At 48.7% G+C, this 26368-nt stretch overlaps 1 protein-coding gene across 1 annotated transcript in view; it reads left to right on the plus strand.

Annotated features, from left to right (window-relative positions):
* Positions 1–26368, plus strand: part of TG (thyroglobulin) — a 242927-nt gene that overhangs the window by 71830 nt on the left and 144729 nt on the right. The window contains exons 25-32 of the mRNA XM_070481642.1: positions 457–621; positions 9334–9399; positions 10426–10506; positions 15264–15401; positions 16236–16412; positions 17653–17764; positions 19876–19955; positions 20655–20798. Coding sequence (XP_070337743.1) covers positions 457–621; positions 9334–9399; positions 10426–10506; positions 15264–15401; positions 16236–16412; positions 17653–17764; positions 19876–19955; positions 20655–20798 — 963 coding nt within the window. The remainder of the gene's footprint in view (positions 1–456; positions 622–9333; positions 9400–10425; positions 10507–15263; positions 15402–16235; positions 16413–17652; positions 17765–19875; positions 19956–20654; positions 20799–26368) is intronic.

Below are 26368 nucleotides of genomic sequence, written 5' to 3' on the forward strand. Positions count from 1 at the left end.
CAATTTTCCTCAATCAAAAAGAGGAAGGTTGGCAACAAATGTTATCTCAGGGCCATCCTTCCTCACGCACACACAGAAAATCATTCTCTTGGGTGTTGGGTGGGGGTAGAAAATGGAGACAGGATTCTGGCAGCAAGATCCCCAGAGGTATTGGAGGATAATTGCTGCTGACCCCATGAAGCAGAGGTGTCGTCATTGCTGCTGACCCATGAAGAGGGACTTGAATGGAGGAGGAAAGGGTCAGGGGCATACTGGTGGCCCTCCCCTTGGGAATTTGCCAGTATGACAATTGCAGGATGATCAGAGAAAAATAGCCTAATTTATAACCAGGCTCCTGCCAGTGTCTCTGTCACCTTTCCCCATCCTACAAGCCTCTCAGGCACAGAGGTGAGTCTCTAAAAGGGCCCCGTGTGCTCCCCATCACCTCAACCTCTCCTCCCTCTCGTGGCTCCGCAGGTCCCATCATCTGCGGGCTCCTGAGCTCCCCTGATGTCCTGCTTTGCAATGTCAAAGACTGGAGGGACCCCTCTGAAGCACAGACCAGCGCCACCTGTCCTGGTGTGACCTATGACCACGGGAGCCGCCAGGTGACGCTGCGTCTGGGAGGTCAGGAGTTCAAGAGTAAGTGTCCTCCTTCTGCCCACGTTCCTTCAGAATTAATTTTCCTAACCGGCAAGGTCTTCGGCTGCTCGCTTAGGAGCCCTCTCCAAACCCTGAAAAATTTATACTTCTGAAAAGAAACTGTACCAAAAATGCTGCATAAAAAACAGCCAGAGCGTCGGAGCAGCATTCCACGGAAGGCGTCGGCCTGGCTCTCAGGCTGCAGGTTGGCTGGAGGTGGGCCGGCTCGGCAGGGCGGCTGCGCTGAGCTTGCCCATCAGGGGGTCGGCCCATCTCATCTGGACTTGGCTGGGGTGGGCTCGGCCCGCTCCACGTGTTTCTCATCCCTGCCCTGGATGGGCACATTCTTCTCATGCAGACGGCAGAAGCGGGAGAGAACAAGGAAGGATAAGCCAGGCCTCTAAACGTCGAGGCTTGGCCCTGACACTGTCACTCTGCCTTATTGTACTGGCCGAGGCAGACCACGCGGCCCGGCTGAAAGTTGGGGTGGGGGGAGGTATAGCCTGCCCTTTAGTGGCAGGAAATGCAGACCCTTGTGCAAAATGTGTGACTACAAGGAGGGTGAAGAGCTGGGGCTCAAAATGTGATCCGTTCCCCAAATCAATGTCCCCAGGGTCTGTTCCCAGCTCTGTGAGTTAGAAATTCCAGATGGTCACAATGGCACTGCCCATTCTAATGACAGGGGGTCCAAGGGACTGTGGGCCCCACCACTTGGGTTCCATGAACAGAAATAACCATTGAGTTTCCTTCTTCCCTTTCTTTCTTCTGGAAGCTCTTCTGACCTCTCTTTTTTTTTTTTTTTTCAAAGATTTTATTTTTTCCTTTTTCTCCCCAAAGTCCCCCGGTACGTAGTTGTGTATTCTTCCTTGTGGGTTCTTCTAGTTGTGGCATGTGGGACGCCGCCTCAGCGTGGTCTGATGAGCAGTGCCATGTCCGCGCCCAGGATTCGAACTAACAAAACACTGGGCCGCCTGATACGGAGTGCACAAACTTAACCACTCGGCCACGGGGCCAGCCCCTCTTCTGACCTCTCTTTTTCATAAACTTACAAGCATCAGATCTAGAAGTCATCTCCTGCCCCACCCCCTCATTGCACCACAACACAGCGTTTCGAGGGAAGCACTGTTATCATCATTATCCCCATTTTACAGCTGAAGAAACTGAGGCACACAGAAGGAGGGGAGCTTCCCAAGGTCCCAGAGCTTGTAGGTAGAGAGCTGGGACCTGAAACTAGGCGATCTGGCTCCAAAGTGATGTTCTACTTCACTTCCCTACATTGGCACTTACAGGTGACACAGGAGAAGAGCTTAGGAGAGTATCTGATGCACAGCGTTGATGTTAGATGATATTATTATTATCATTTTAAAAATCTGTTGTTGTTTTCTGTTATATTTTAAGAACTGCTCTGTGCCTTAGTAATTGCTGGATTCACACCATCGAGCATAAACCTGGCACAGAGAACAAACACGCTATCTGCAGAGCGCGTACGTACCAAAGCCTGGAAAAAATATTGCAGAATTTGGTGGGATTCCAGGAGGCTTAGTTTCTTTTGGAGTAAATAAAATCAAATAGCTTATTTGTATGGTGGATAGAAAACATATGGTATCTATTAATATGAGAGGTAGCCCAGGGTGAAAATGAGCATTTGGAGAAAGATGTATGATATATTCATGGGCAATAAATCCAGAGTGAATTGCCTAACACAGAGCATGTGCGTGGCGTATGCCCAAGAAACGAAGAATGTGCCCTTGTCTGGCCTCCCTCAGAAGGAGTGATTCCCGAATGACTTTTGAAGTTTTTAGTTTTTTAAAGTGCCCTGTGTGTACATGTGTATTGGGGTGCAGACAAAGCTTAAAGAGGGATGCCCTTTGACGGGGATTTCAGGCAGCTGATGATGTCCTGAATTGGAGGTTGCCATATACATAGACTGATCTGGAGGCCACCTCCAAATGGGAACAAGAGGACACCAGTCCTTCCTTTCTGTAATAAGAGGTTTGTCTTTAAGTACGACTAACCCCTGGGAAAAGAAACATAATGATTTTATTCTTACTAAAGTGTGAATAGCTGATAGATACCCTTTCCTAACCACAGATTTTGAGGGAGGAAAAGAGGAGTGAGTGTTCCAGGGATCTGAACAACTGACAGGGAGACCTTAGAGCGGATTGAAAGTGCACAGGAAGGGGCTGGGGATATAAAGACGAACTCTGTCCCTCCCAAAGTTGGTTGAAGGCCAGCCTCTTCCTTCCCATTCAGCAATTGGTTAGATGGTTATTGAAATACAGACTCTGGAATCAGACCCCAGGATTCCAACCCCAGTGTGAATGGTTATTCATTGCAAGAGCTTTCTGGGCCTTGGTCTTCCCGATTGCACGGTGAGGATAATGAAGACTCTCAGGGATGGTGGGAGGAGTGAAGGCGGGATGTGTGTGAAGCTCTAGGAACACTGCCTGCAGCGAGGTGGGCACTCAGTAGATACAAGAGATTATGGAGCAAGGCTTACATTGCAAACCCTGGAGCTGAATCCTGCTTCCCCCGCCCAGCTCTGTGATCTTGCTCAAAGCAGTTAACAACCCTTAGCCTCAGGTCTCCATCTGCAAAATAGGAGCGTACTTTTTTACATATTACAGAATAAAGTGCTGACATGCCCTGTAGGCTGGAGTTTAAGCTGTTGTTTTCTGAACCCCGAGTTTCTCATCCCCCAATTTTGCATCCAACAGAGGCACCCTGTAAGACTTCTGGTCCGGACATCCTGCTTTCATTGATCAGCTCACTGGTACTCACTGTGAGGGTCTGGTTCAGCAGATGGCCCGGTTAATGGAGAATTAGCATTTACTCACGAAGTGTAAGTGAATTGATTGCCAGTTGCAGGAAATTACAACCTGAAGGAATACACTAAATTCAAACAGCAAGCACATCAATATCCGTATTGTATTTTGCAAAGTGTTTTCACACCCTACAGCTTTCCCGATCCTTTTGGCACGCCCGTGAGGCAAGTGGATCATATCCGAGTTTTACGCGTGATAGTGAAGTTCAGAGCAATGATGGGTCGCACTTAAAGAAACTCTCTTTGCATTCATTGCCCAAAGCAATTGCTTTGGAGAGCAGAGCATCAGTGGAAGGTCCCCTCTGCACCCCTTGGAGCTGCTTGCTGCTATGATGGTCCCACATAGAGTTTACTGGAAGCAGAAGGGGCTTCAGAGTCATCCTTACATTGTACCAGCAGATTAAGGAGTCTGGCAGTTGAGAATTTTGCTCATTGGACATCTCTCTGGGGCCTGCTGGATAATTAACTGGATAATTAATGTCAGCTACTAGCACCTTCTACTCCAAGGCTGTAGGGAGAAGGGGACAGAGGTGCAGGAAAGCTGAAGGGTCAGGTGTGAGTTGTGGAGGTGAGCCGGGAGGTGTGTGAGCGGCCACAGAGAAGGGGTCACATCCACCATCATCCCAAGAACCTGCTCGGTGTGAGATCCCAGGCCAGCTGCTGGACCAGAGATGGGTGCGGTGGTTTCTGCTGTGAGGAGCTCACAGGCTAGTTGGGGAGACAGATAGGAAAATTATTAAAGTAGAGCGAGCCCCCGGTTTGCCCATCTTAGTGGACAGACGAGGGGTTGTGGGAACACAGAATGCCCTTTGGCGCGTCTCTCCTCATTTGTTAAGCACCTTCCAGGTCATCTGCTCCACAGGTGTTTAGGGCTGACTTCCAATAGCAGCGTCAACAAACAGCTTCACAAATCACCCGGAGGCCATTCCATCCCATAGGCAGGCACAGCGCTTGTCCTGGCTTCTTTGTCTGTCATCTGATTGCTGTGTAACATTTGTGCCTGGGTTGACATGTGTGCTCAAGAGAGGAGCCCACCCAGGGTGCGCATTTCCCAGATTTCTAACCGACATCTCCGGATGTTTTCAACTGTTTGGTGCTGGCTGGATTGATCTTCCCATTTCTGAGAAAAAAGGATTAGAAAACTCTGGGAACTCATATGGTTCATTTCTGACAATGTCTTGAAGTGCAAATAAATGAAAGATAGGCAGATTAGAAGTCCCTTAATCCCCATAGAGACTTAAAATTTGATAGGAAAAACAGGCGTTGGCAGAAATCCTCCTGGAGTCATCCTGAGTCCCGAGGCTTCACGTCATTGAGCCATAGTGAGGCTCACTGTGATGCTGACATTCCCCTTACAGGAGTCTGTCTTGTGTCAGTGATTGTCATTGTCTTGGGGTGCTGAGAGCTAGGTGGAGAAACTTACAAGGTGTCTATGATATTCATTGTCACCAAAGGCCTGTGGAGTAGATGTTTGCTGAGCACCTACAAATAGGATGGACCATTTAGAAATGACCCTATTACTTCTGTACAATAGCTGTCACTGACTGTGTGTTGTCATGTGCTTAGCAGAGCTCGAGGTGAGGATTCTGGAGTGTATTTTACTTAGGAAGGGCAAGGAAGGTGAGTAGAGACATGGGAGAAGTGATACAGAGAAGAGAAGACAGCCAATAAAGGTAGGGTCTGAAACCTAGAATTTCCAGTTCCGAATCCTGCCCTCTCCCGGGTTGTAGATTAAAACTACCCACCCCAGATCCAGCACATGATCTCTGTGGAAGTGTTCTGGTGTAAATTAAGACCACACAACAACCCTTAACCCTGAAGAATCAGGCTCCACGCCAACTCCCCACGTTCTAAATGCGAGTGTGTTCCCGCAGGCTGGGTTCCAGGGAGAGCGGCGAGGAGTCAGGGTCTGGGCGCCTGTGTGGAAACAGGGATGTTCTAACTCCATTATTGTGGAAGGAGGGGGCCAGATGTCTGGACAGTCAAAACCGTCTACCTTAAAGTATTGTTTAGCAGAGAAGAGAAGGAGTAACGTTTGCTTTGGTTCTGTGTGCTTCTCACAATCAACAGTGTTGAATGGGGCAAGTTTTGGGGACTGGAGTGCAGGGTCAGAAGTCTACATTAGGGAAATTAATTTGGTGGCCAGCCTTCGTGTGTTCGGGAATCTGATGCTCTGTGTTTGCTCGGTGGGCTCTGAGAATCCCTGATTGCTTTGTTTCCCTCCTTCATTCCTCCTTGCATTCATTTATGTGCTGAACACCACTGCTGAGCAGGGACTATGCTAGGTGTGGGTGGTACAAGGAGGAATAAGGCCCAGATCCCAACTTCAGAAGCTCTGTTATATTCAAGGAGCTGGACAATTGCTGTCAAGTGTGAAATTAAAGATGGAGGTGTTTGTTTAGCACCATGCAAATCCAGCCAGAGTGTCCAAGGAAGCCTTCTAGAAGGAGGCGATGCAGACCGTGATTCTTAAAGAGTAGAGGTTAACCAAGTGAAAGGGGACGAGAGTTCTAGGCAGAGAGAAAAAGTATGTGCAATGATGCAGAGGCCTGAAAGCAAGCGTTAGACGTGACTGGGAAGATGGGTGTCTTGGAGACAGAGCTGAGTGTGAGGCGGTTGAGATTGTCAAGAACCGGCTCTTAGATGTTAGAAGGTGTGATGAGGCCTGAGCTGAGAGAGAGGGATCAGAGGAGGGGAGGATTTAAGGACCGTTTAGGAAATGGCCTGGTTGGATGTGGAGACTGACGAAGGGGGAGGAGACAAGGATGACTCTGAGAAGGTGATCAGGAAGAAGGTGTAGCATCGAGTGATTTAGAGAGTGTGGGAGGAGGTGAGTTTGGGCGTAGAGATAGTGATGGGAGATGATGAAGATAACAGGAAAAAGGGCCATAGCGTTTCTTCTACCTCAGGGTTCTCTATGTCTTTCTATGGAGACTTGACAATCATTTTAATAATGAAAACCACCAAGGGGTTATAATTTCCCAGTGGTGATTAATAAAGATGTTCCCCAGGATGCAACAATCTGTAGATGCTGGCCGGGTGACCTTCTAGATCTGCCAAGGAGCTCAAGATTCATGTGCTGAGTTTAACTGAATTCCATTGGATTGAATTGTGTTGAAAGGAGCAAAAACGAGGATGAGGTTAAGACCCATCTTATTTCCCAGGCCAGAAGACATAGGACTCCATTGTCTTGAGATGGACAAAAAGTGTATAAAAATATCCTGTTCCTATCACAGTTCAGTGCGTTCTGGGCCGAAAATACAGTGTAAGACCTGTGTGCACCTGTGTGGCGCACCAGCTGTTCTCCAGGCGACGGAGGGGACGTGTGATTTTCCTTTCCACTCTGTGCAAAGCAGGTCACATGTCCCAGGCATAAACAAGATGTTCCGGAGAACATGAAGGCTCCCCAACTCCCCAAGTCAGAAATGGGGACTGCTGGTTGTCGAAGAGCCTTCTCTTGGAATTCCCTAAAGGGTTACAATAATCCTAAAGGATTATGGCTCTTGGGAAGGGCCAAGTATGGGAATGAGAACTAATATTTATTGAGCGTCTGGAATCTAAATGCTCAACGTTATCCCATGGTAACCTATGTCTTAAAGTGGGTGTTGGTTTTAGTCTTACATTTGAGAGCAACAAAGCACCCTGGAGGTCAGATGTTGTTTCTCCAACCTTTACAGGCTAGATAAAAATCACAATGCATGGCCTAAACTATTTGGAAAATTTCATTTACTTTACATATATAGTACTCAAAAATATCTACATATTTTATATATATAATAATGTGCATTATATATAGTATGTATTATAATTATATATAATATATATACTATATATAATTATATATAAGTATATAATTATAATCATATATAACAAATAGTATTTTATGTATATAATGAATATATATAATTATATATAATGTATATTTGTATATAATAAATATAAATATTTTATATATAATAAATATGTATAATTATAATCATATATAATAAATAGTATTTTTTATATATATATAAAATTTGAAAGAGTCAATATACCAAATAGATTTGTGTATAAAATATTTTAAAAATAGGGGCTGGCCCCGTGACCGAGCGGTTGGGTTTGCGCGCTCCGCTGCAGGCAGCCCAGTGTTTCGTTGGTTCGAATCCTGGGCTCGGGCGTGGCACTGCTCATCAAACCACGCTGAGGCAGCGTCCCACATGCCACAACTAGAAGGACCCACAACGAAGAATATACAACTATGTCCTGGGGGGCTTTGGGGAGAAAAAGGAAAAAAATAAAATCTTAAAAAAAAAAAAAAAGAATTCTCAAATGTTTTAAAAAAAAATATTTAAAAATAAATTCTCTATTTTCTCTTGTGACAAAGTCCAAATTCTCCTAGCCTGGCCTTCCTAATAAGCAAATGCTACCCCAAGGAGATTGTGAACCAGAACAGACGGAGCAGACGGTCCTGCTCTGTGTTGGTGCCCCAGGAGTATATGACACGCTCTCCTCTGTAGCGGGTAGAATAAGTCCCAAGGTTTCAGAGATCGAAGTGTGGGTCTCCCAGATATCAGAGGTTTTCACTTCCCCCAACTTTTGTAAATGCCTCCCAGCCTCTGAAGATGGCTATGAGAGAATTGTGAGTGGGTCCTTTGAGGAAATGTGTTATCCCAAGGTCAGGCAGCCTGAGAACTTCTAGCATCATTCTTTATTCCCATTGCAGGAGCAAAGCCAAATGGAAGTGGCACTCAGTATTTTTGGCTCACCCCAGACAAAGACCATGGTCATCCTTGGGAGGACTCATCCTTTTAGTAGCTGAGTTTTCCAGATAGTTCAGTGTTTAACTGAACCTCTTTAAACACAAGAACCTTTACAAATGTTTGCCATTTTGGATGGACAGAATTCTAAAATACATTATCCTCTCCTTAGTGTGGTCATTAAGAGCATGGGTTATGGAGCCAAACAGGTAGGGTTTGAATTCTGGCATTAACCTCTTTGGATTTTGGTCTTCATCTGGAAATTGGGGACAAAAATGCCTACCCATGAGGTTAAAATTAAACAGTGTCTGGAAGGTGCTCATTATAGTGATGGGCAATGGCCCTTAATAAAAATTGGCTATCGTAATACATGGCTCTTAATAATTACAACAGAATGCGATCATTTCTTGATGTCTCGAGTTGTGAGCAGCTGTCTCCTGCGGTGTGTGGGGTTGTTTGCCCCCAGACTCTGTGCTTTCTGAGCTCTTTTCTCAGCCTTTCAGATCACAGAGGGAATTGGCAGAATCGTAGGGGTGAATGAACAAAGGAAAGAGAGGCAACCCGGACCGTCAAGAAATGGTGTGGCAAATCCAGCCTCATCCAGTGTGACATCCAGGGGAGTGTAGTTTGGCAGAAAAGAAAATTTAATATTAGTAAGAAATTAAATAATGGCAGCTACCAATAATAGGGTGCATATCAAATGCTGAGGATTGCGGAAGAGGGTTTCTGTACATTATTCCCGTCCTCACAATTACCATCCCCATTGGCCAATAAGGCAAGAGTCTCAGGGGACTTAAGTGGCATGGAAAATGAACACAGCTCTTGAGCCTCCTATGAGCTTCATTCTCTTTAGGCCAATCTCCAGTTCCTTAAGTGATTCTCTGTGTCACAGGTTCATGACCCCTCACCACAACAGTCCCTTTGGTGCCCTGGACAAGATATCTGAGGTCTGACCAGCTCTGGTTTTGTACCAGGGATCTGGAAGAGAGCTCCAAGAAGGCTCTCTTTTTGGGGGCACACCTTGTGTAGGAGATAGAGTTCTCAGGCCCAGGAGGGGCCGGTGTGGGGGAGGGGAGGCAGTTGTGGTCATGGTGGGTCCCCAGTAAGAGTAAGGACACTCAAGCTCATAAAAATAAACACCTTCTTTTGCAGGTCTGACCCCCCTGGAAGGACCTCAGGGCATCTTTACCAGTTTCCAGCAGGTGTATCTCTGGAAAGGTAAGCTCTGTAGGGGAGGAGGCAGCAGGACACGGGTCATCTGAGACTATCCAGCCCCACCTCTCGCTCACAGGGCGCTCTGCTCCCCAGAGAGGAAGGTGTAGAGATTTACTTTGCAAGTGACCGCTCTGTGTGGAGGAGAAGGGCCTCAGGTCTCATCAGATAAGATACCAGAGTCTAAAAGAAAAATGGAAAGTGTAGAGACCCAAGAAAGGAGGGAGGAAGGAAGCACTGGCTGCTGTGAGATCAAGTTCGCTGACCACAAGCTGCCCTTGTTACTAGGCTGGCAGCTTGGACGCTGCTGCAAACTATGGGAGGCATTTCTCTAAGGGGACTCGGCCACAGGGGCCTCTCTCTCTGAGGTCAGGGTGAGGGGACAGGATGAAGGGGGTGGTGCCATGGACTCCTGCTTAGAGAAAATCTACTGTGGGTGCATGGAACAGGGTGGGGGTTCAGAGGAAATGCACATTTGGCATCTCTTTTCGGTTTTGTTTGTCCTCCTTTGAGTATGCTGCGTGTTGATTAAGCACTACTCAGAGCCGGGGCTGGTGAAAGGCATTTGGGATGAGTCTGAGTGGTATGGGGTGAGAGAAATGAGTGAGGCACAGCCTGGACCTGTAAGGGCACCCAGCCTCAGGAGGGAGCAGACGAGCAGTGACCATGGCATGTCATGGCCACAGGTACCAGGTGAGAGGCATGAGGAAAGATGCCCGGCCTCTGTACCACTTCCCTCCCCTTCCCATGATTCCCCCTCACTCGTCTCCAGTCCCCAGATAGGACTGGTGACCTATTTCCAGCTTGTAAAGTGAGACAGTGGGAAAGAGCATACAGTGTGGACTTAGAGTGAGTGGGTATGAATTCTGGTTCCATTCCTTACCACCAGCCACTGAATTTGTGCCAGTTCTTGTCCCTGGTACCTGGCTGTGGACTGTGAGGACTTCCCAAATTGCCATTACCATTCCTCTGGGGTTGACCGGAGGCATACCTCCCCAACATTAGAATGACAATCCTTTTTTTTCCTCCTAGATTCCGACATGGGGTCTCGGTCTGAGTCTATGGGATGTAGTGGGGACAGGGAACCAAGGCCAGCATCTCCAACAGAAACAGGTAACAACCCCCAAACCTTTTTATGTACTTGAGCGTCTGGCTGTGAAGACAAGATGGTGATGCCAAGGATCTAATCAAGGAATGGACCCATTAACATGGTCATGCAGCTGCAGACTCCCCTCTGAGCTTCTAACCCAGGTAGCCATTTCATGAATATGGACAGCTCCTCAGGGGGGCAGTTGGCACAGAAAGACCGAATCATTGCAAAGTCACCACTGCTGGTGGAAAAGAAAACAGCCATAATAGTAAAACAAGCAAAAAAATTATTAAAGAGCAAGTTTCATCCGACAGTGGTCAGTGGCTTCACTTATGTAAACCCTCAAGAGTGTGAGCAAAATGTTAATATTCTGAATTGTTTAATGAAGGAGATGTCTGTAGGAGTCTTTAGAGAGAGTCATTTTAAGTGGAAGGAATAAATCCATACATGCTTAGGGGCAGAATGTATGTGCCATGCAAGACTTCTCTATCCCCGGAGTCTATGATTGCTATTACTTGGGTGCAGCTAAGACTCAGAGAGAACGAGAGAGAGAGAGAAAGAAGGAGGAGGAAGAAGAGGAGGAAGAGAAAGAGCAGAGAAGAGGAGAGCAGAGGAGAGGAGAAGAGAGAAGGAGGGAGAGAGGAGGCAGGTCGGTCTCCCGGCGCAGGGAGACAGTGTGGCATGGTGGGAGAAGCATCACATTGCAAAGCAGACCGACTAGAGCTTGAGCCTCTTTTTGGCACTTACTCCTAGCTGCACGGCCCTGGGTGCTTTGCTTATCTGCGAAGAGCCTCGATCCCTCATGTGTGGAACGTACCTTGCTTTCCTCTTATCCCATTAGATCACATGCCGGGTAAACACCTGGCATACTGCCTGGTACTTAGATGCCCACAAAATAGTAGTTTCTTCCCCTTTCCAGGGCTCTCGTGCAGATCAAATGAGATAATGTACATAAACCACCCAAAATGGGGCTCATCCCCCAATAGTCGTTTGGCAAGGTGAGTTCACTCTGCATCTACAGAGCGGCTGTGGGACTCGGGGGCTGTGTCCTGGCTTAAGAGTGCAGGTTCTCAGGTCAGGAGAGCAGGGTCGGAATCCCAGCTGTGCCTCTGTCTGCCTGTGCAACCCCGAGACACCATCTCTGAGCCTCAGTTTCTCCTTCAATAAATGAGAGTAGCAGCAGTATCCGTGAGATAGGGCGACTGTGGGATTAGAGGAGGCAACTCTGTAACCTGCGGTGGCACAGAGCAAAGGCTCAAAGGTTAGTAGCTGTTATGATGTGATAATGGTGGTGTTGGTGTTTGTGATCCTGGCACAGAGCCTGGCTCACAGCACACCTTCCATAGGCTTTGTTCTCATTCCTTCTCGCTTCTTGTATTGCCTGTCCGATGGCAGATCTCAGCTGGGCATCAAAACTCGGGTCACAGGACGTATTCCTGTCCAGACTCCTCTTGGCAGTGATGGCTTCTGCACCTTCAGAGGTTTTCCAGTGGAAGCTTCCGTTTTACCAGCAGAGTGCTAGAAGCAGGTGGGGGCGGGGCGGGGCACCAGCTCCGGAGCCTTCCCCTCCTTGTTCTCGTAAGCAAGCTTTTGGCTGGGTCCCTTCTGTGCAAGGACCTGGCCCCTCACCTTTCTGATCTTTGCTCACACTAGCAAATTGGCCTTGGGGGCCTCCCAGGCACATGGCCGGTGTTCAAGGTTACCTGCTGCCAGCCATCACTTTCCCCCTGAAGCAAGAATGAGTCCATAACTCATCAGGGAGGGGAGCAGAAGACAGCAAGCCCCTCCTAGAGCTTCCTGGGGGCCAGGCCCTGCCTTTGGTGCTTTATATACATCACCTCGCAAACTTTATGACAACTCTGCTGACAGGAGTCGTTATTCCCATTTTACCAATGAGGAACGTGGGGCTTAAAGTGCCTCAGTTTCCCTCTTTAAGCCAGTCCAACACTAAGCAGACAGCAGCACCAGGACTCAAACCATGAGCAGCTGATTCCAAAGCCTGGGTTCTTCTAGAACACCAGCTGCAGACAGCAAAGGCCAGGGCGAGTCCTGGTGGCCCCTGGCTGACAAAGCAGACGGGTTCTGTTTGATTTGTAGAATAGACTTTTAATTTTTTAAGTGAGCCAATATTTTTAAATTGGGAGATTTTTATACAAAAATTCAGATTTCTAGGTTCTATAGAGAAAAACAGAGGAAAAGCTCTAGAAACACTGGCTTCAAATTTCGGCCTGGTGACCATCCCCTGAACTGAGTTGAGCTGTCCCTTCCACCAGGGCGTGGCTCTCCTGTTGCTCCGCTCCTCACCTGGCACCGTACACTCCTGCTCGCCCCTCCTGCCTTGGGGCATCTGCGTTTGCCATCCCCCAACCTTAGCAGGGCCTCTTAGGGGCAGCCGTAGAGCTCGGGGCAGCGGAGACATGAATGATTTCACGGCACTCGAGAAGGTTCTGTGAAATCCATCATTATACACTGTGCCAGGGCCTCTGCTACAAAACTGTCACATGATCCCACAGGAAGGACCCCCCCCCCTTCCTCCCTCACCAGAAGCAGGGCTGGGCCCCCGTCCAAGACCTTGGAGGGATTCAGGGTGACGAGCCAAAGCTCAGCTCGGTTTTCCCCTTCTCAGCCGATTACATTCCTGGACTGAAGAAGATGACGCCCCGGCAGGAGAAACCGCTTTGATCCGCTCTCCATGATGGGGCCCAGTGGCTTCTCCGAGGGCTCACTTACCTGGCCTGTGCTCCTCGCATCCCTGAGAATGGCCTCCCTGGTTCGAATCACAGCGAGGATTTTTCCCCTTTCTGTTTCGGGTTATTCCAATCAGTCTGAGGGTGTGAGAAACACACAGGAGACCAGCAAGAGCAGCCTCCCGTCTGGCAAGCCCCGTATTGGCCTCCTTGCCTTCAAAGGGAGTGCAAAATTTGGAGAGAACAGGAAGAAAATGAATTCTTCCTCATGTGACCTGTACACCAGCTGTAAGCTGGGTGACCACAGTATCCATTCTGACATCCACCACATATGTTTTGAGCCCGTATGCTGTGCCCTGGGACATTCACAGACTCGTGAGAATTCCCACATGCCAGTCACTGCAGGACAATGTGTCAGGGCTGTAATGGGAGCAGGTGTCAAGTGCAGTGGGAATAGGTGGCCTGCAGGAGTCAGGAAAGGCCTCTCAGAGGAGCCTGGAAGGATCTTCCAGACATTTCCAGGGGACGTCTGGGAGAAGGTGTTCCAGGTAAGGGGAACAGCCTGTGCAAAGGCTCCGAGGGCAAAGTACGATTCAAGGAACTTTAAGTGTGCCTGTGGGCCTGCTGTATTGTTTTTCTTCCTTCTTCTGCTGTCTTAAGAGGTGTTCTGTGCTCTCCTTCCTTGTGCCAACTGCCATTCAGCTGGAAGACAGGCATGCAAACTGAGATACAATGACCCAAAGGGCTGGGGCTCACGGCGGAGGGGGCAGCATCGTGGTCTCCAGGGTCTGGGCCAGCACTAACCTTCTGGCCTTGCTGTATGCTGTAAAGCTCCTCTCCCTGTTGGTGGTTGTTGCTGGTGAAGAGGCTCAGTCTTTGTGAGCCTGCTTGGTGGAACGTGTAAGGTGGGCTGCTGGGAGGGTGCTCCGGACCAAGGCAAAGTGGGGTGTACATGGGCTGTAATGCCCCTGTGCCAGAGCCCCGAGCTAAGGGACACTGTAAACACGCCCAGGCTCATTTCCATGAACTGCTTCACACCACAGTGTAAGTCCCTTTGGAAAGTCAGAGCCCTCATGAGGTGCAGAAATACCCCCACCCCGGGCATGGGATGTGGGTCTCGGCACTGGAGAATCTCTTTATAGAGCCACTGAACATCATAACAAGAGGGAACAGCACTGGTCCTTGAAGCACAGGAGGACCAGGTAGATGGGGAGGAAGGGTGTAAATGGAGGGTAAGCACAGGCAATAGTCCTGGGGCAGAAGCCGTGCAGTGATGAGCTGGAGCTACCAGTATCTGCATGCTTCTGGAGTGTGACTTGAGGCAACCGAGATAAGCCTCAAAATGCAGGTAGAGCCTGGACCAAGAAGAAAGCTTGGACTTCCATCGTTGGGCAGTCAGGCACCCAGGAAGAGCCTTAAGCCAGGAATCATGGTATATGAAGACACAAGGAAAGTCTGGGGAATCGTTAGGCTGGACTTTTCAAATATGAGGCTGAGTGGAGCAGAAAGCTGTTCTCACAGATGAAGGCTGATGTTTGGGAGGGAGATAGGACTCCCACATGGCTTCAGAAGACAGAAGGAGCCTCAGGGGTTCAAATTTACAGAGAGACAGGTTTGACTCCACAGCTTCTTAATGATGGAGTGGGCTGCTGTGGTTGGCACAGACGTGTCATGGGGCTGCAGGGACATCGGCCAGGAATATGATGGGGAAAAGTCCTGCCATGGGAGAAGAATTGAACCAGATGGCTTCCAAGGTGTCTTCCAAACCAAGAGACTAAGATTTTGCAACTCCATAATTTTTAGGACTTTCTGGGTCCATCTTTCCTCTCATCCATCCCTCCATCCATCCATCCTTTACCAACAGGCAGTTATTGAGGATGTGCTATGTTCTAGGCCTTGTGTTTGACCTTGGAGATGAGAAAACAAAAAATTTTTTAGAACCCTACAAGTCCTATTGACTCCAGAACTTCTCTGGCCTCACATGGCCTGAAAGTATGTGTGTGGGGGGGGAGGGGGAGAGAGACAGACAGACAGACAGATAGAGTCACCATGGAGATAAAGCAAAGGAAGTGGACTCCTTCCTTCTTTTTCAGATGTGATGACAGAGCTTTTCTCCCCGGTGGACCTCAGCCACGTCGTTGTCAATGGAAGTCAGTCCCTGCCCAGCCAGCAGCACTGGCTTTTCAAGCACCTATTTTCACCTCAGCAGGCAAACCTGTGGTGCCTTTCTCGTAAGTATCCTTAGACCTCATCCTTGTTTCCCCACCCTGCGGTGAGGAATCTTGAGATTCTTTGAGAACAGATAAGGATAAACTCAATGACATAACTCAGGGATCACTTCAGAGTTAGTACCATGGATGAGACAGAAGACAGACAGGGCATCTCCTGTATCTTCAAGAAGCTTATAGTGTAGTTAGTCTCAACTCTACTTCCAGAACCTATCGTCCACTCATCCGTCCATTCATCTATCCATCCATCCATCCATCCATCCATCCATCCATCCGTCCATCCATCCTTTACCTAACAGGCAGTTATTGAGACTGCAGTATGTTCTGGGTCTTGTGTTTGACCTTGGGGATGAGAAAACAAAGAAATGAATCAATCATGATCCGTCCCCATCAGGGAGCTCATACACACCACTAGCAATGTCTGATGTGGGGGTGGGAGCAGGGGAGATCATTCCTGAAGTTCACAAAATTTTTGCAGTCCTATGGCCTGTGGTCCAAAGATCCTGACTGCTTCTGAGATGGTCCTGGGTAGATCCAATGGAGTTTTACCCTCTCTCCTCCTGTCCTGCTGGGTTTACAGCTCACCCCTCACCCTCTTAGATTTTGCCTTTATTGAGAGCCACACAGACTCCCTGGTGCATGCGTGACCCTCTCCCCAGCTAGCAGAACCCTGCTGTTTTTCTTGGGCATTCCAGACTTGATAGCCTTGACTGACCTGGGCCTCTGCCCAGCCTGGGAAAAATCCCTACAGGGCATTTCTTCCCAGAAGGTCCTGCAGAAGTGACTCCCCGCTGCAGGCCTCCCAGGGACTAAAAGCCACTGCTCTCTTGCCTGCAGGCTGTGTCCAGGAGCCCTCCTTCTGTCGGCTGGCAGAGATAACAGACAGCGCACCCCTGCACTTCACCTGCATCCTATACCCCGAGGCCCAGGTGTGTGACGATGTCCTGGAGTCCACTCCCAAGGGCTGCAGACTGACCCTGCCCCACAGACCAGGGGCCCTGTTCCGGAAGAAAGGTGAGTGCTTGGTGGCCTCTGCACCAACTGCATTTCCAATGGGCTTCTGGCTCTGTGGTTTCAGAAATATCAGGTTAATTTCTTCTTCTTTTTACAATAAAGTTTTTCAAGTTGACTATAGAGAACAAGCCTACCCTGGAATCCCACTGCTCAGAGAAAGCCACTGTTAATACACGTAGCAGTTAGAATTTCAGTGGGCCATACATTACAGAAAATCCCAACCACAGTGGCTGTAACAAGAGAGAAGTTGATTTTTCTTTCTGATGACATTAACGACACTATTTTGGGGGGAGTTTTGTCACCCTGCACAGTCTCCATTTCTTCCAAGATGTTATCATCTTTCATTTATTGTTCTGTCTTCTTTGCTGGAGGCCTTTCTTAGATATCTGGTGAGCCTTGGTTTTCCACTCAAATGTAAGGGAGGCATCCAGATGCTGACCATGACGCTCTGTGTGGTGGGAGCTTGTTGACTTTGGGTTTTCCAGGAGGATAGTCTAGTTGGGCTACCCTTTGGGAAATCCCTCATGTTAGTATTTTTAGGTCATTCCTCTCAAAATCACGGCCTGGGGGCATGAGTCTGGTTGCTAGTGGTTTGGGTACCAAATACGGTTTGAAGATGAAAGAGTCTCAATATTCACTGTGTAGATTGACTTGAAAGAGTCTTCGACTTTCAGTGTGGTGCTCCCACCCTTAACTACCTAGTGTACCCGAAAGACCCTCTCTCCTTTGTCCTCCTCGATCTTCTTCTATGGTGGGGAGAGGACAGCTGTCAGTCGTGGAAAGCAGAGGAGGGCATCCGGAGACCTAACTGCTTCTTCAAGAGATTTCCAGCCCGTCCTGTTTCAGCCCAGCTTCCTCCCAGTGCTGCCGAAACTTAAATCTTTGGGATCGTAGAACGTTATGGGGCTGCTTCTTGGTTCCTCCCACAGAAAAGTTGAGGATTCAGCTTTCTTAGTTCTCTTAAGTCAATTTCGTGCTCCTCTGTGTGCTTGCCAGCATCCACCCTTGTGTTAGCATATCCCCCCTCCTATTCTCTTTGCCCTTGTGGCGTGTGCCCTTGCGAGGATCCCTTTACTATGATTTCAGTGAGGTCTGGGAGGGAGCAGAGTGGATACACGATTGTAACACACCATCTTTAACTGGAAACTTTCAGTCTGGTTTGTACACTGTTATCCTCCTATTTTCCTCGATACGCTGACTTTCTCCCTCAATAATATGGTTTCTTTCTGCCTCTGTGTAGTTGTCCTGAAAGATAAGGTGAAGAACTTCTACACTCGCCTGCCATTCCAGAAGCTGACGGGGACTTCCATCAGAAGCAAAGTGCCCATGTCTGACAAATCCATGTCCGATGGGTAAGCTCGTTCTGTCGCCAAGATTTATCACCACTCCACTGCTAATATTTATCATTAACACCCTTCTACTTCCATAAAGAAGGTGTCATAATACCAGTTAAAGGCAGAGGCATAACAAACTATAAAACCCAAAGCAGAGGGTGAAATGTCATATGGAGGGGACCATATCTAAAACTGTGGCTAACGTAAATTACTGATGTTAAACACAAACTTAGCCCTGCCCCTCCAGGCGGCTGATGCAGAAAAGAACATTGAGCCATGTCTTATCAGTTAACGAAGATTGTCAAGTGCAGTAATAAACTTGATCAGTCCCAGCGTGCTGCATTCAGAATCCAGAGAGCAAGGAGGACTTTTAACAGGACTGTAGGCCTGAAAGACTTTTTATTTATTATTTTTAGTATGTATTTTTAAATTTTTTTATTTAGTTAGCTGTTATTTTGTTGTTTTCACTAAAGGTGATATTTCTCTCAGCCTAATCTGTGGATCTCACCCATCAGAATCACCAGGAGGCCCCCCTTTTTTTTTTTTTTTTTGCTGAGGAAGATTAGCCATGAACTAACATCTGTGCCAGTCTTCCTCCATTTTATATGTGGGTTGCTGCCATAGCATGGCTGATGAATGGTGTAGGTCTACACCTGGGATCTGAACCTGTGAACCCAGGCCACAGAAGCAGAACGCACTGGGCTTATCCACTACGCCATGGGGCCAGCCCCAAGAGAGCTTTTTACAAACCACATTCCTGGGTCCTTCTTTGGACCTGCTGAGTCAACACTTCCTGGGGCTGGGCCCAAGAATCTGAATTTTAAGTGAGCTCCCCCTGGAAATTCTTTTGTACCTTAGAATTCGAGAATGTTGATCTTTGAGCTGTTGATCTATGAAGTGTCGTTGATTGATGAAGTTGTGTTATGTTGCTGGAATTTAAGATCTACTTTTGACAATAGAGTTGGAAAGATGATATGGGACAGTCTGTCTGGAGGTCTGGTGGGACACCGCCTGTGCTCATGGGAGCGGGGAAGAGAAGGCAGGTTGGAACTGGGACAGGGGTTGGGGACTCTGAGAAGAGTGGTCTGATGGGAGAGCATGTCATCCAGGCTGGGGCTTGGCAGTGGGCTTCAAGAGAGCAAAATGAAGTGGTGGTGGGTGGGCAGTGGGCAGGGCTCCGGGAGAGGGAACCACGGGGCAGGCGGTCCTCAGGCATCAGGGCAGAGATGCAGCCAGCATCGAAGAAGCTGCCCAGGAGATGGAGGCCTTATCCACTGAGATAGGACTTGAGTTCGGGACCTCCTAAGATGGAAGCAGAACAGCAAGATTGAGGCAGAGTCCCCACCCTGAAAAGGAACTGAGGGCTTGAGTGAGCTCTTAGGAGTCAGGAATGAGTGATCAGGACTGGTCAGGGCTGGAGGAGCTCAGAACTGAGCCGAGGAGCATTGGTTTGAAGCCACTAAATTCCCCCTGCCAGGATTGGTCCTAGAAGCTGAGGGTGGGGTCCAGTAACCACACTGACTCATTGAGGAAAGTAGGTCCTGGGAGACAGCATGGATGCGCCCACCCAGCAGACAGAGGTGTGTTCAGAGGATAATTAGCCTATGCTGCAGATTGGAGAAAGGGGAGCTCGGGGGAGAACAGGTGCAGCTCTTTGCCACCCAAACAGGCGCCCGATTGGGTCACTTTGACCATGAGCCCGTGGAATCCCATTGGAAGCCCATGTGTCCATTTCTGGACACACCTTCCCTACTATCTCTTCCTTTGCCCAGAGCCCAAAGCTGGGGCTTTCTCCCTGTCTGAAAGGGTTGTAGGAGTGCATTCAGGACCCTGGGTTCACCTGGCTTGAGCCTGGCACAGAATAGCACAGGCTAGATGCTTGAGGAGTGAGTGAGCGAATGAATGAAGGATGGCAGGACAACATTCCTGAGAAAAGAGTAGAATTTTGTTTTGGGAAAGAACCTCAAAGCTAGGAATCCCTTCATGTCTATTGGCCGCTGCACCCTCACTTTAGCTAGTCGTTAAGAAAGCAGGCCCCCGGAAGTAAGAGCGGCTGCAATTCAGCCCACCCAGCAGGTCCTGGGCCACCAACGACAACCTCCAGGCCTGCTCATCCTCTTCTTCTGCAGGTTCTTTGAATGTGAGCGGCTGTGTGATGTGGACCCGTGCTGCACTGGCTTCGGCTTTCTGAATGTTTCCCAGTTGAAAGGTAATGATGATCACAGCTCCTTGTAGCCTGCACGCAGCATTTTATAGTCTAGAAAACACGTTTGCATCTAGGATCTTGTCGGATCATCAGCATCTCCAATCGGGGACTGGGAGAGGGGAGGTGGCTGATAAATGGAATAGCTGGGACACGGCTCCTGGTCCAGTGCCCAGTCAACTGTACATGGCACTTCTGCCTGACCGGAATAGCCCTCTTTCTGTGCTTCAGTTAACTGTCTTGTCCTCTTTCAAGACTCAGGTCAGGCAACTTGGTGGGGTGAACTTTGGATCTGTCCAAATGATCTGTATTTAAAACTGGATTCAGCCACTCACTATTGGTGTGATCCTCGACAAGTCCCTTAATCTGCCTGAGCCTCGGTTTCCTCATCTGTAAACAGGCATCCAAATGCTACCTTCCTCTTGGTGTTGTGTGAGGACCAAGTGATATGAAGCAGACAGAGCCCTGGCACAGCCCTGGACACATGATAGCTGCTCTGGGAGTGTTAGCTGCCTCCATCCTTGTCCTCTCAGACCAGATGCTCATTAAGGGACCAGGCTTTTCCTCAGTGGCTAAGATCAAACCTGGAATTGAGTAGAGAGCACCCCAAATGTCTGCTGAAGAATGAGTCTGCAGAATGTCCCTCATTCAAATGCAATCTTCCATTAGGCTCATTTTTTCGGTCCTGATTATTTTTTGCTCCAGGAGGAGAGGTGACATGCCTAACTCTGAACAGCTTGGGAATTCAGACCTGCAGTGAGGAAAATGGAGGAACCTGGCGCATTTTGGACTGTGGCTCTCCCGACACCGAGGTCCGCACTTATCCATTTGGATGGTACCGGCAACCTGGTAGGTAACCTGCCCCGAATAGCTGTGTGGGCATGTTTCCTTGACTATTTCCCATCCATTTATTAGGACGGTGTCCTTGGGCTGGGGAGTAGATTAGTCAGGATTTGTTGGGTGCAAGTAACAGAAACTGATTCTATTCAACTCAAGCAGAAAAGAAATTCATTAGAAGTCTGCTCATAGACTCAAAGAAAAGATGACCAACTAGGTGTCCACAACATGGATGTATTTAGTAGGAATGAATGGACATCTTCATTGTGCCGCTGTCATCATCAGTCTGCTGCAAAGAGTTTTGGTGGCTATAGTCAAGCTTTAAGTTCAAGGGAGAGAGTTTGGACCAGCTTGGGCTATGAGTCCACCCTCTGCCAGCGGGAGGGTGGGGCAACAGAGCGACAGTCCCAGTAAGACTGTGCGCAGTGGGGGAGAGGAAGCTCCTCAAAGTGTAGTTAAGGTGCTGTTGCCAGACAGGGGAGACCAACAGATGTGCTCTCTGCCGGGGTCCCTTGGTTTTCTCACCTTGTCCATTAATCAGGACAGTGCAGCTCATTGCAGTCTCAGAGAGAGAAATGGGGACATGGGTGTGTATCTGACAGTGTACATGGAGTTAGGATTTCAGGGCCAAGGCAGTGTTGGCCCAATGTGGGTACCTCATGCACGTGTGCTGATTATATACTAGTACATTTTTGGGAGCTCAATTTGAAATTGGTAAATGAATGAATGTTCTGCATGGTGTGCTGGAGAAGCTCCTGGACTGAAATGGAGATTTATTAGCGTCTTCTCAACTCTGCCATCTACTACAGTCTTGTCTTTAGGAAAGTCCTACCACTTGCTCAGTTTCTCCATCAGTAGAATGATGCGTGAGACTCCTTGTGGCCCTGTCAGCTCTTACCTTCTGGGTGCTTATGGGTGTGGCTACTCTTGGAGAATAGAAGGCAACTGCTTGGAGACTGGACAGCCTCATCCTGTGTCCCGGAAGCAAACTCACAAAGATGTCCCAGAAACAGAAGGATTGAAAACCCCATCTTAATAGGTGTCCAATGGAGAGGCTGAGCTGAGGTTCAGTATCTCCAGCCTCTCTCGCTAGTGGCTTCCTCCTTAGTTTCAGGTCAACAGAGGACGGATGCTGGTCCTGGCTCGGCACTTGCTGTAGAAATGAGTCATGGAATGCCTGATCTGGAGGAATCTTAGAGATCTACGATTTTGATCTCCACATTCTTCCCATCACCCAACACAACACTTTGCCCAAAGTGGGAAAGGAGAGGAGAACTGACATTATTCACGTGCTCGCTGTCTGCCTACACATGGGTTTTATCCTTCCGTGTGCTGGGGCTTCTACATGGATCTATGATTTAATACTCATAGCGCCCTTGTGGAGTGGACATTGTTTCCTCTCTTTTAAGATGAGGAGTGTGTGGCTTAGAAAGTTGAAGTTGCTTGACCCAAACCTCACATCTAGTTAGACACAGAGTCGGGTTGCCAGCCCAGATCTGATGACCCCAAACTTCCCTCTTCTTCTTTACCATGTTGCCTCCTGGCGGGTCTTCAGTATCCCATAAGGGACTGGATTTGAACATGTCCAGACATCTTCTCTGACTGGTATTCCCCCACTCAACTGAGTCACAAGCAATTGACCAGTAAATTGGAAAAATAAAACTGACAAATAAGCTAACAAACCAGACCAGTTGGAGGTCAGCCTCTTGTTCCAGAGCCAGACCCCTGAGAGGCCTGGAATGGGGCTCCTTGGTGGAATCTGGTCCTTGGCCCTTCATCCTGAGCCTGCTAATCTCGAGATGGTCCTTGGCTTGGGGCTGATTTTTCTGAGTTAATTATTTCCAGGCTGAATGGAATCTTCCCTGCTGACGTCCACCTTGAGCGTCCTGTGATTCGATCTGAATTCCCTTATTGGCTTTTAATTTCATTTTAACATCTTGAATTATTTTAAGAAAAACGTCAGGTTATATGGTGAAGTAGCCTCCGTAGGTTTATATTTAGGGAAGAATGTTCCATAAAGGGCAGACTTTAACTAACTCATAGGGACAGAGGACCAGTGAGTGTCTGCCTAGGACTGTGGCCCCGCAGGAGACCCAGTGTCCACTCTGGGGATTTAAGGGGCTTTGGAACTGAACTCTTTCCCCTCCATGGCTCCCTGCTTTGTCCTCCACACCTCCTCTCAGCTCTAACCCCCCGAAAGGCTGAAAAATGGCATTTTCCATCTTCATATTGCTCAGGGAAGAGTTGGGTAAAAAGAAGCTTAAGAAATAATTCATTGTTCAGAAATATTGTGGGAATCAGACCAGTGTGTTATGACTTCTTGGCAGGAGTTGGCAAGAAAAAGGACCCAAGGTGCTCATTGTCCCAACTCATTCCATCTGTTCTGTTTCTTTTCACCTGCCTGCACAGACCCACTAACTTTTTCCAACATATATTTTGTGGGGTCTGGCTGGGGACTCAGGAGTTCTGACCCGGAACTACAGGGCAGGGAATTAAAAATTCACAGAGGTGCTTGCATTCAACAGACACTGACTGAGCATGAACCATGCCCGGGGGCCTCTGGCTTTGCAAATCCAGCCTCTACTCGTTGGGCTCTTGCCCTGCGCCTGGCTGGATGTCAAGGACTTTACAAGCTTCTCGTCTAATCCTCACAACCACTGTTAGATGAAGAAACAGACGTTCGGGGCGGTTAAGTCCCTTCCCTAAGCTCACAGAGCAGATAAACGACAGAGTTAGCATTTGGAACTAGTTCTTTCTGACTCTCTAAATCACAGTGTTACATGGCTGAGGATGACTAAGACAGGATTCCTGGCCTCCAGGCGCTCACAACTGAAGGAGGAGTTACAGACTGTAAAGAAATCAATCCTTCTGGTGCTGGATTGCTCATGTCATAAGGCTAGAAGCTTTGAAACCTTGTTGAGTGTCTATACTAGTCATACACTGTGCTGGGCACTGGAAATGTGAGTTAATAAGATAGAGTCATCTTTCTTAAATGCTCACATCCTGGTGAGGAAGACATGGGCATATCTGGTTGCGATGGCGAAATATACTCAGAACGAGAAGAGTGTAATACGTAACGTGCTGTGGGAACATGGGAAGGGGAAGCCACTGCCACTCCAGAGTGGTGGGAATCCATTGCTCAAAGACTCCTGCAGGCTCTCCTTCATGCCTCAGGGACCCCCTCGTGCAGCCTCCCTGGCCCACTGGCCTGGAGCTACCCAAGCAGGGGTCCCTCACACTGTGTGCTGCCTGCTCTCAATGTTTGGAGATGTGGGGAGAAAAATGAAAGAGGCTAAAGTGGCATCAGTCTCTCATGGCCCCAGATGGAAAACGCCTCGGGATGCACATGGCTTATGGCCATTCTGGTGTGAGAGGCTCCATATTTCCCATTTTAGAAGAACAGAAGGAAGAGGGCCGGCTGTCAGAGGGCGTCGATGACCTGGCGTGACACATGGCCCTCCGTCAGAGCAGAACCAGGTTCGCACCAGTCGTTCTCCCTCAAGTGGACTATGTCAGAAGAGGATGATGGGGGAATTCCTGAGACTCATGGATGTTCTCCTCCTGAGACCCAGGCAGAGAAAAGGAATCTTACTCCAGGAGATGGGCTTGATAAGTTAGACCATTCTACCAGCTGGGGCATGTTGACTAGTACAAAATCATCTTTTGATCTCTGGTATATTTTGAGCCAAAACATACTCACCTGCTGGATTCTGAACATTAGTGTGACCTTATCATTTTCTGTAGTAGACAAAACCACGCCAGTGCAATGCTGGAAAATCCCAGCATGCAAGCTACGTGGTCATTTCTTCTTCCCCATCCTTATTTTTGCATTGTGCAATCACACACCTAATCATAGAAATGGCTTCCACAGGGCTTAGGAAGGCTGCACATAGGGGGGGACCTTCAGATCCTGACTCTTAAAGGGTTGACAGGATCCTAGTCTTCCCCTCTCATCAGCACCGGCACAGGAGACAGACATTTTTGCAAAGGAATTCTTGCCGAAAATTTCCATAATAAACTTTACCCTCGCTTCCAATCCGTGTATTCCCTCTACAGTCAGAGAACTACTCAGAGCTGTGGCTTGGGTTGCCGAGGTGGGATGCATGGGGGGCTTCTGGAGCAGGAAAGAATGAGGAATTCTGTTGTGTAAGGGATTCTGCAAAAGTGACTCCAGGGAAAATCTGACACAGATGAGGGAGTGCGGGGTGAAGGGAGCAGTGGCCACTGGGTGGGGCCAGGCAGCGAGTTATCCAGGTGGGTAGGCCAGGGTCCCGTCCTCTCAGCCGCAGCTGAGTCTGCTAGAATCCAGGAGAGAGGCGCAAACCCAGAGCAGGGAATGCCAAGAAGGGACCCCGGGGAGCTTGTGGCAATGCGTTTTCTGCCTTTGCTGTCCAGAGGAAACAGAAAGTTCCCTGTGTTTGAGCACAGAACTGAGAGGCTCAACCTGAGCACTTGTGCATGCAAATGAGGCTGTTTGCAGCCCCCGCCCAGCCGTGGGAACTGGAGAGGAGGCGTTCTTAGCGTCCAGAGTGGGAGTGCAGGCTGCTTTGTGGTCAAGCAGCAGCCCAGAGGCCAGGTTTCCTGGAAGGGGCGGGTGTCTGCAGCCTGGGCACCCTCTGCTCTTTGAAGAGAACTGGGCTGCCCATTCTCTCCCCAGCTGTGTGTGGCCTGCGAGTGGGCAGGGTCTTTGATTTGTTTACAAAATCAAAGGTGGCTTCTAAAAAAAACCAATTGAAGCCTCACACTTCCTCTGTTCTTCAGCTAAACAAATGCACTTGGTCCCTGTAGCAATTCTAGACAGAGGAACATAACCTGGAAAGGAAATGACAAGCTCTTCTAATTACGCCTCTCTGCAACCCACATAGAAACGACCCCATGGAGGCAGAACTTACTGTGCAATGCTTTCTTCATCATCCCTCACAGCTTATAAACAGCTGAGCCGTCTGCTAAGCAGAGTCGGCTCCAGGCACTAGGCTAGCATCTTGCAGGCAACATCTTATTTGGTCCCCAAACAACCTGATGAGGCAGGACCTATTGTCATCCCCATTCACTACCGTGCTGGCAAATATTTTTCAACCGGCGAGGGCGGGGCAAGCCCTGATTGGTAGCGGTTGCCACTTGCCATGGTGTGTGCCAATACTCCCACCAGGGCCAGTTTCAAGCTGCCGGCCTGATGTTGCTGGAAGCAGCGTTGGGAAGAAGAAAGGTTTGTATTCATTTGTTTAACAAGTGTGAATTAGCTGAGCAGCTCCGATCAGGGTTACACAGTAAGACTGTCAGTGGGAGGGAGTCTCCATCCTCCCAGGGACCCAGGGTGTTGATATTTTCAGTGCCCTGGGGCCCAGTGAAGCTGAGAACTCTCAGGGCTCAGCTATTCCTGTACAGTGAAGAAGGTCCCACCCAAAAGGCTAATAGCAGCTTCTTAAGGAACACTGATAGCGGGTGAGAAAGAGTAAGTAAACCACAGCAGCGCAAGGATGCGATAAATGCTCTGCTGAGATGTGCTGCACGATAATTCTCCCGAGGATGCATGGTGGCTCCCCTAACCATCCTCCTAGTGTTAGACATTTATGGGTTTCCAG

Source organism: Equus asinus, chromosome 12 (genome assembly GCF_041296235.1).
Source record: "Equus asinus isolate D_3611 breed Donkey chromosome 12, EquAss-T2T_v2, whole genome shotgun sequence".
NCBI classification, from domain to species: domain Eukaryota; kingdom Metazoa; phylum Chordata; class Mammalia; order Perissodactyla; family Equidae; genus Equus; species Equus asinus.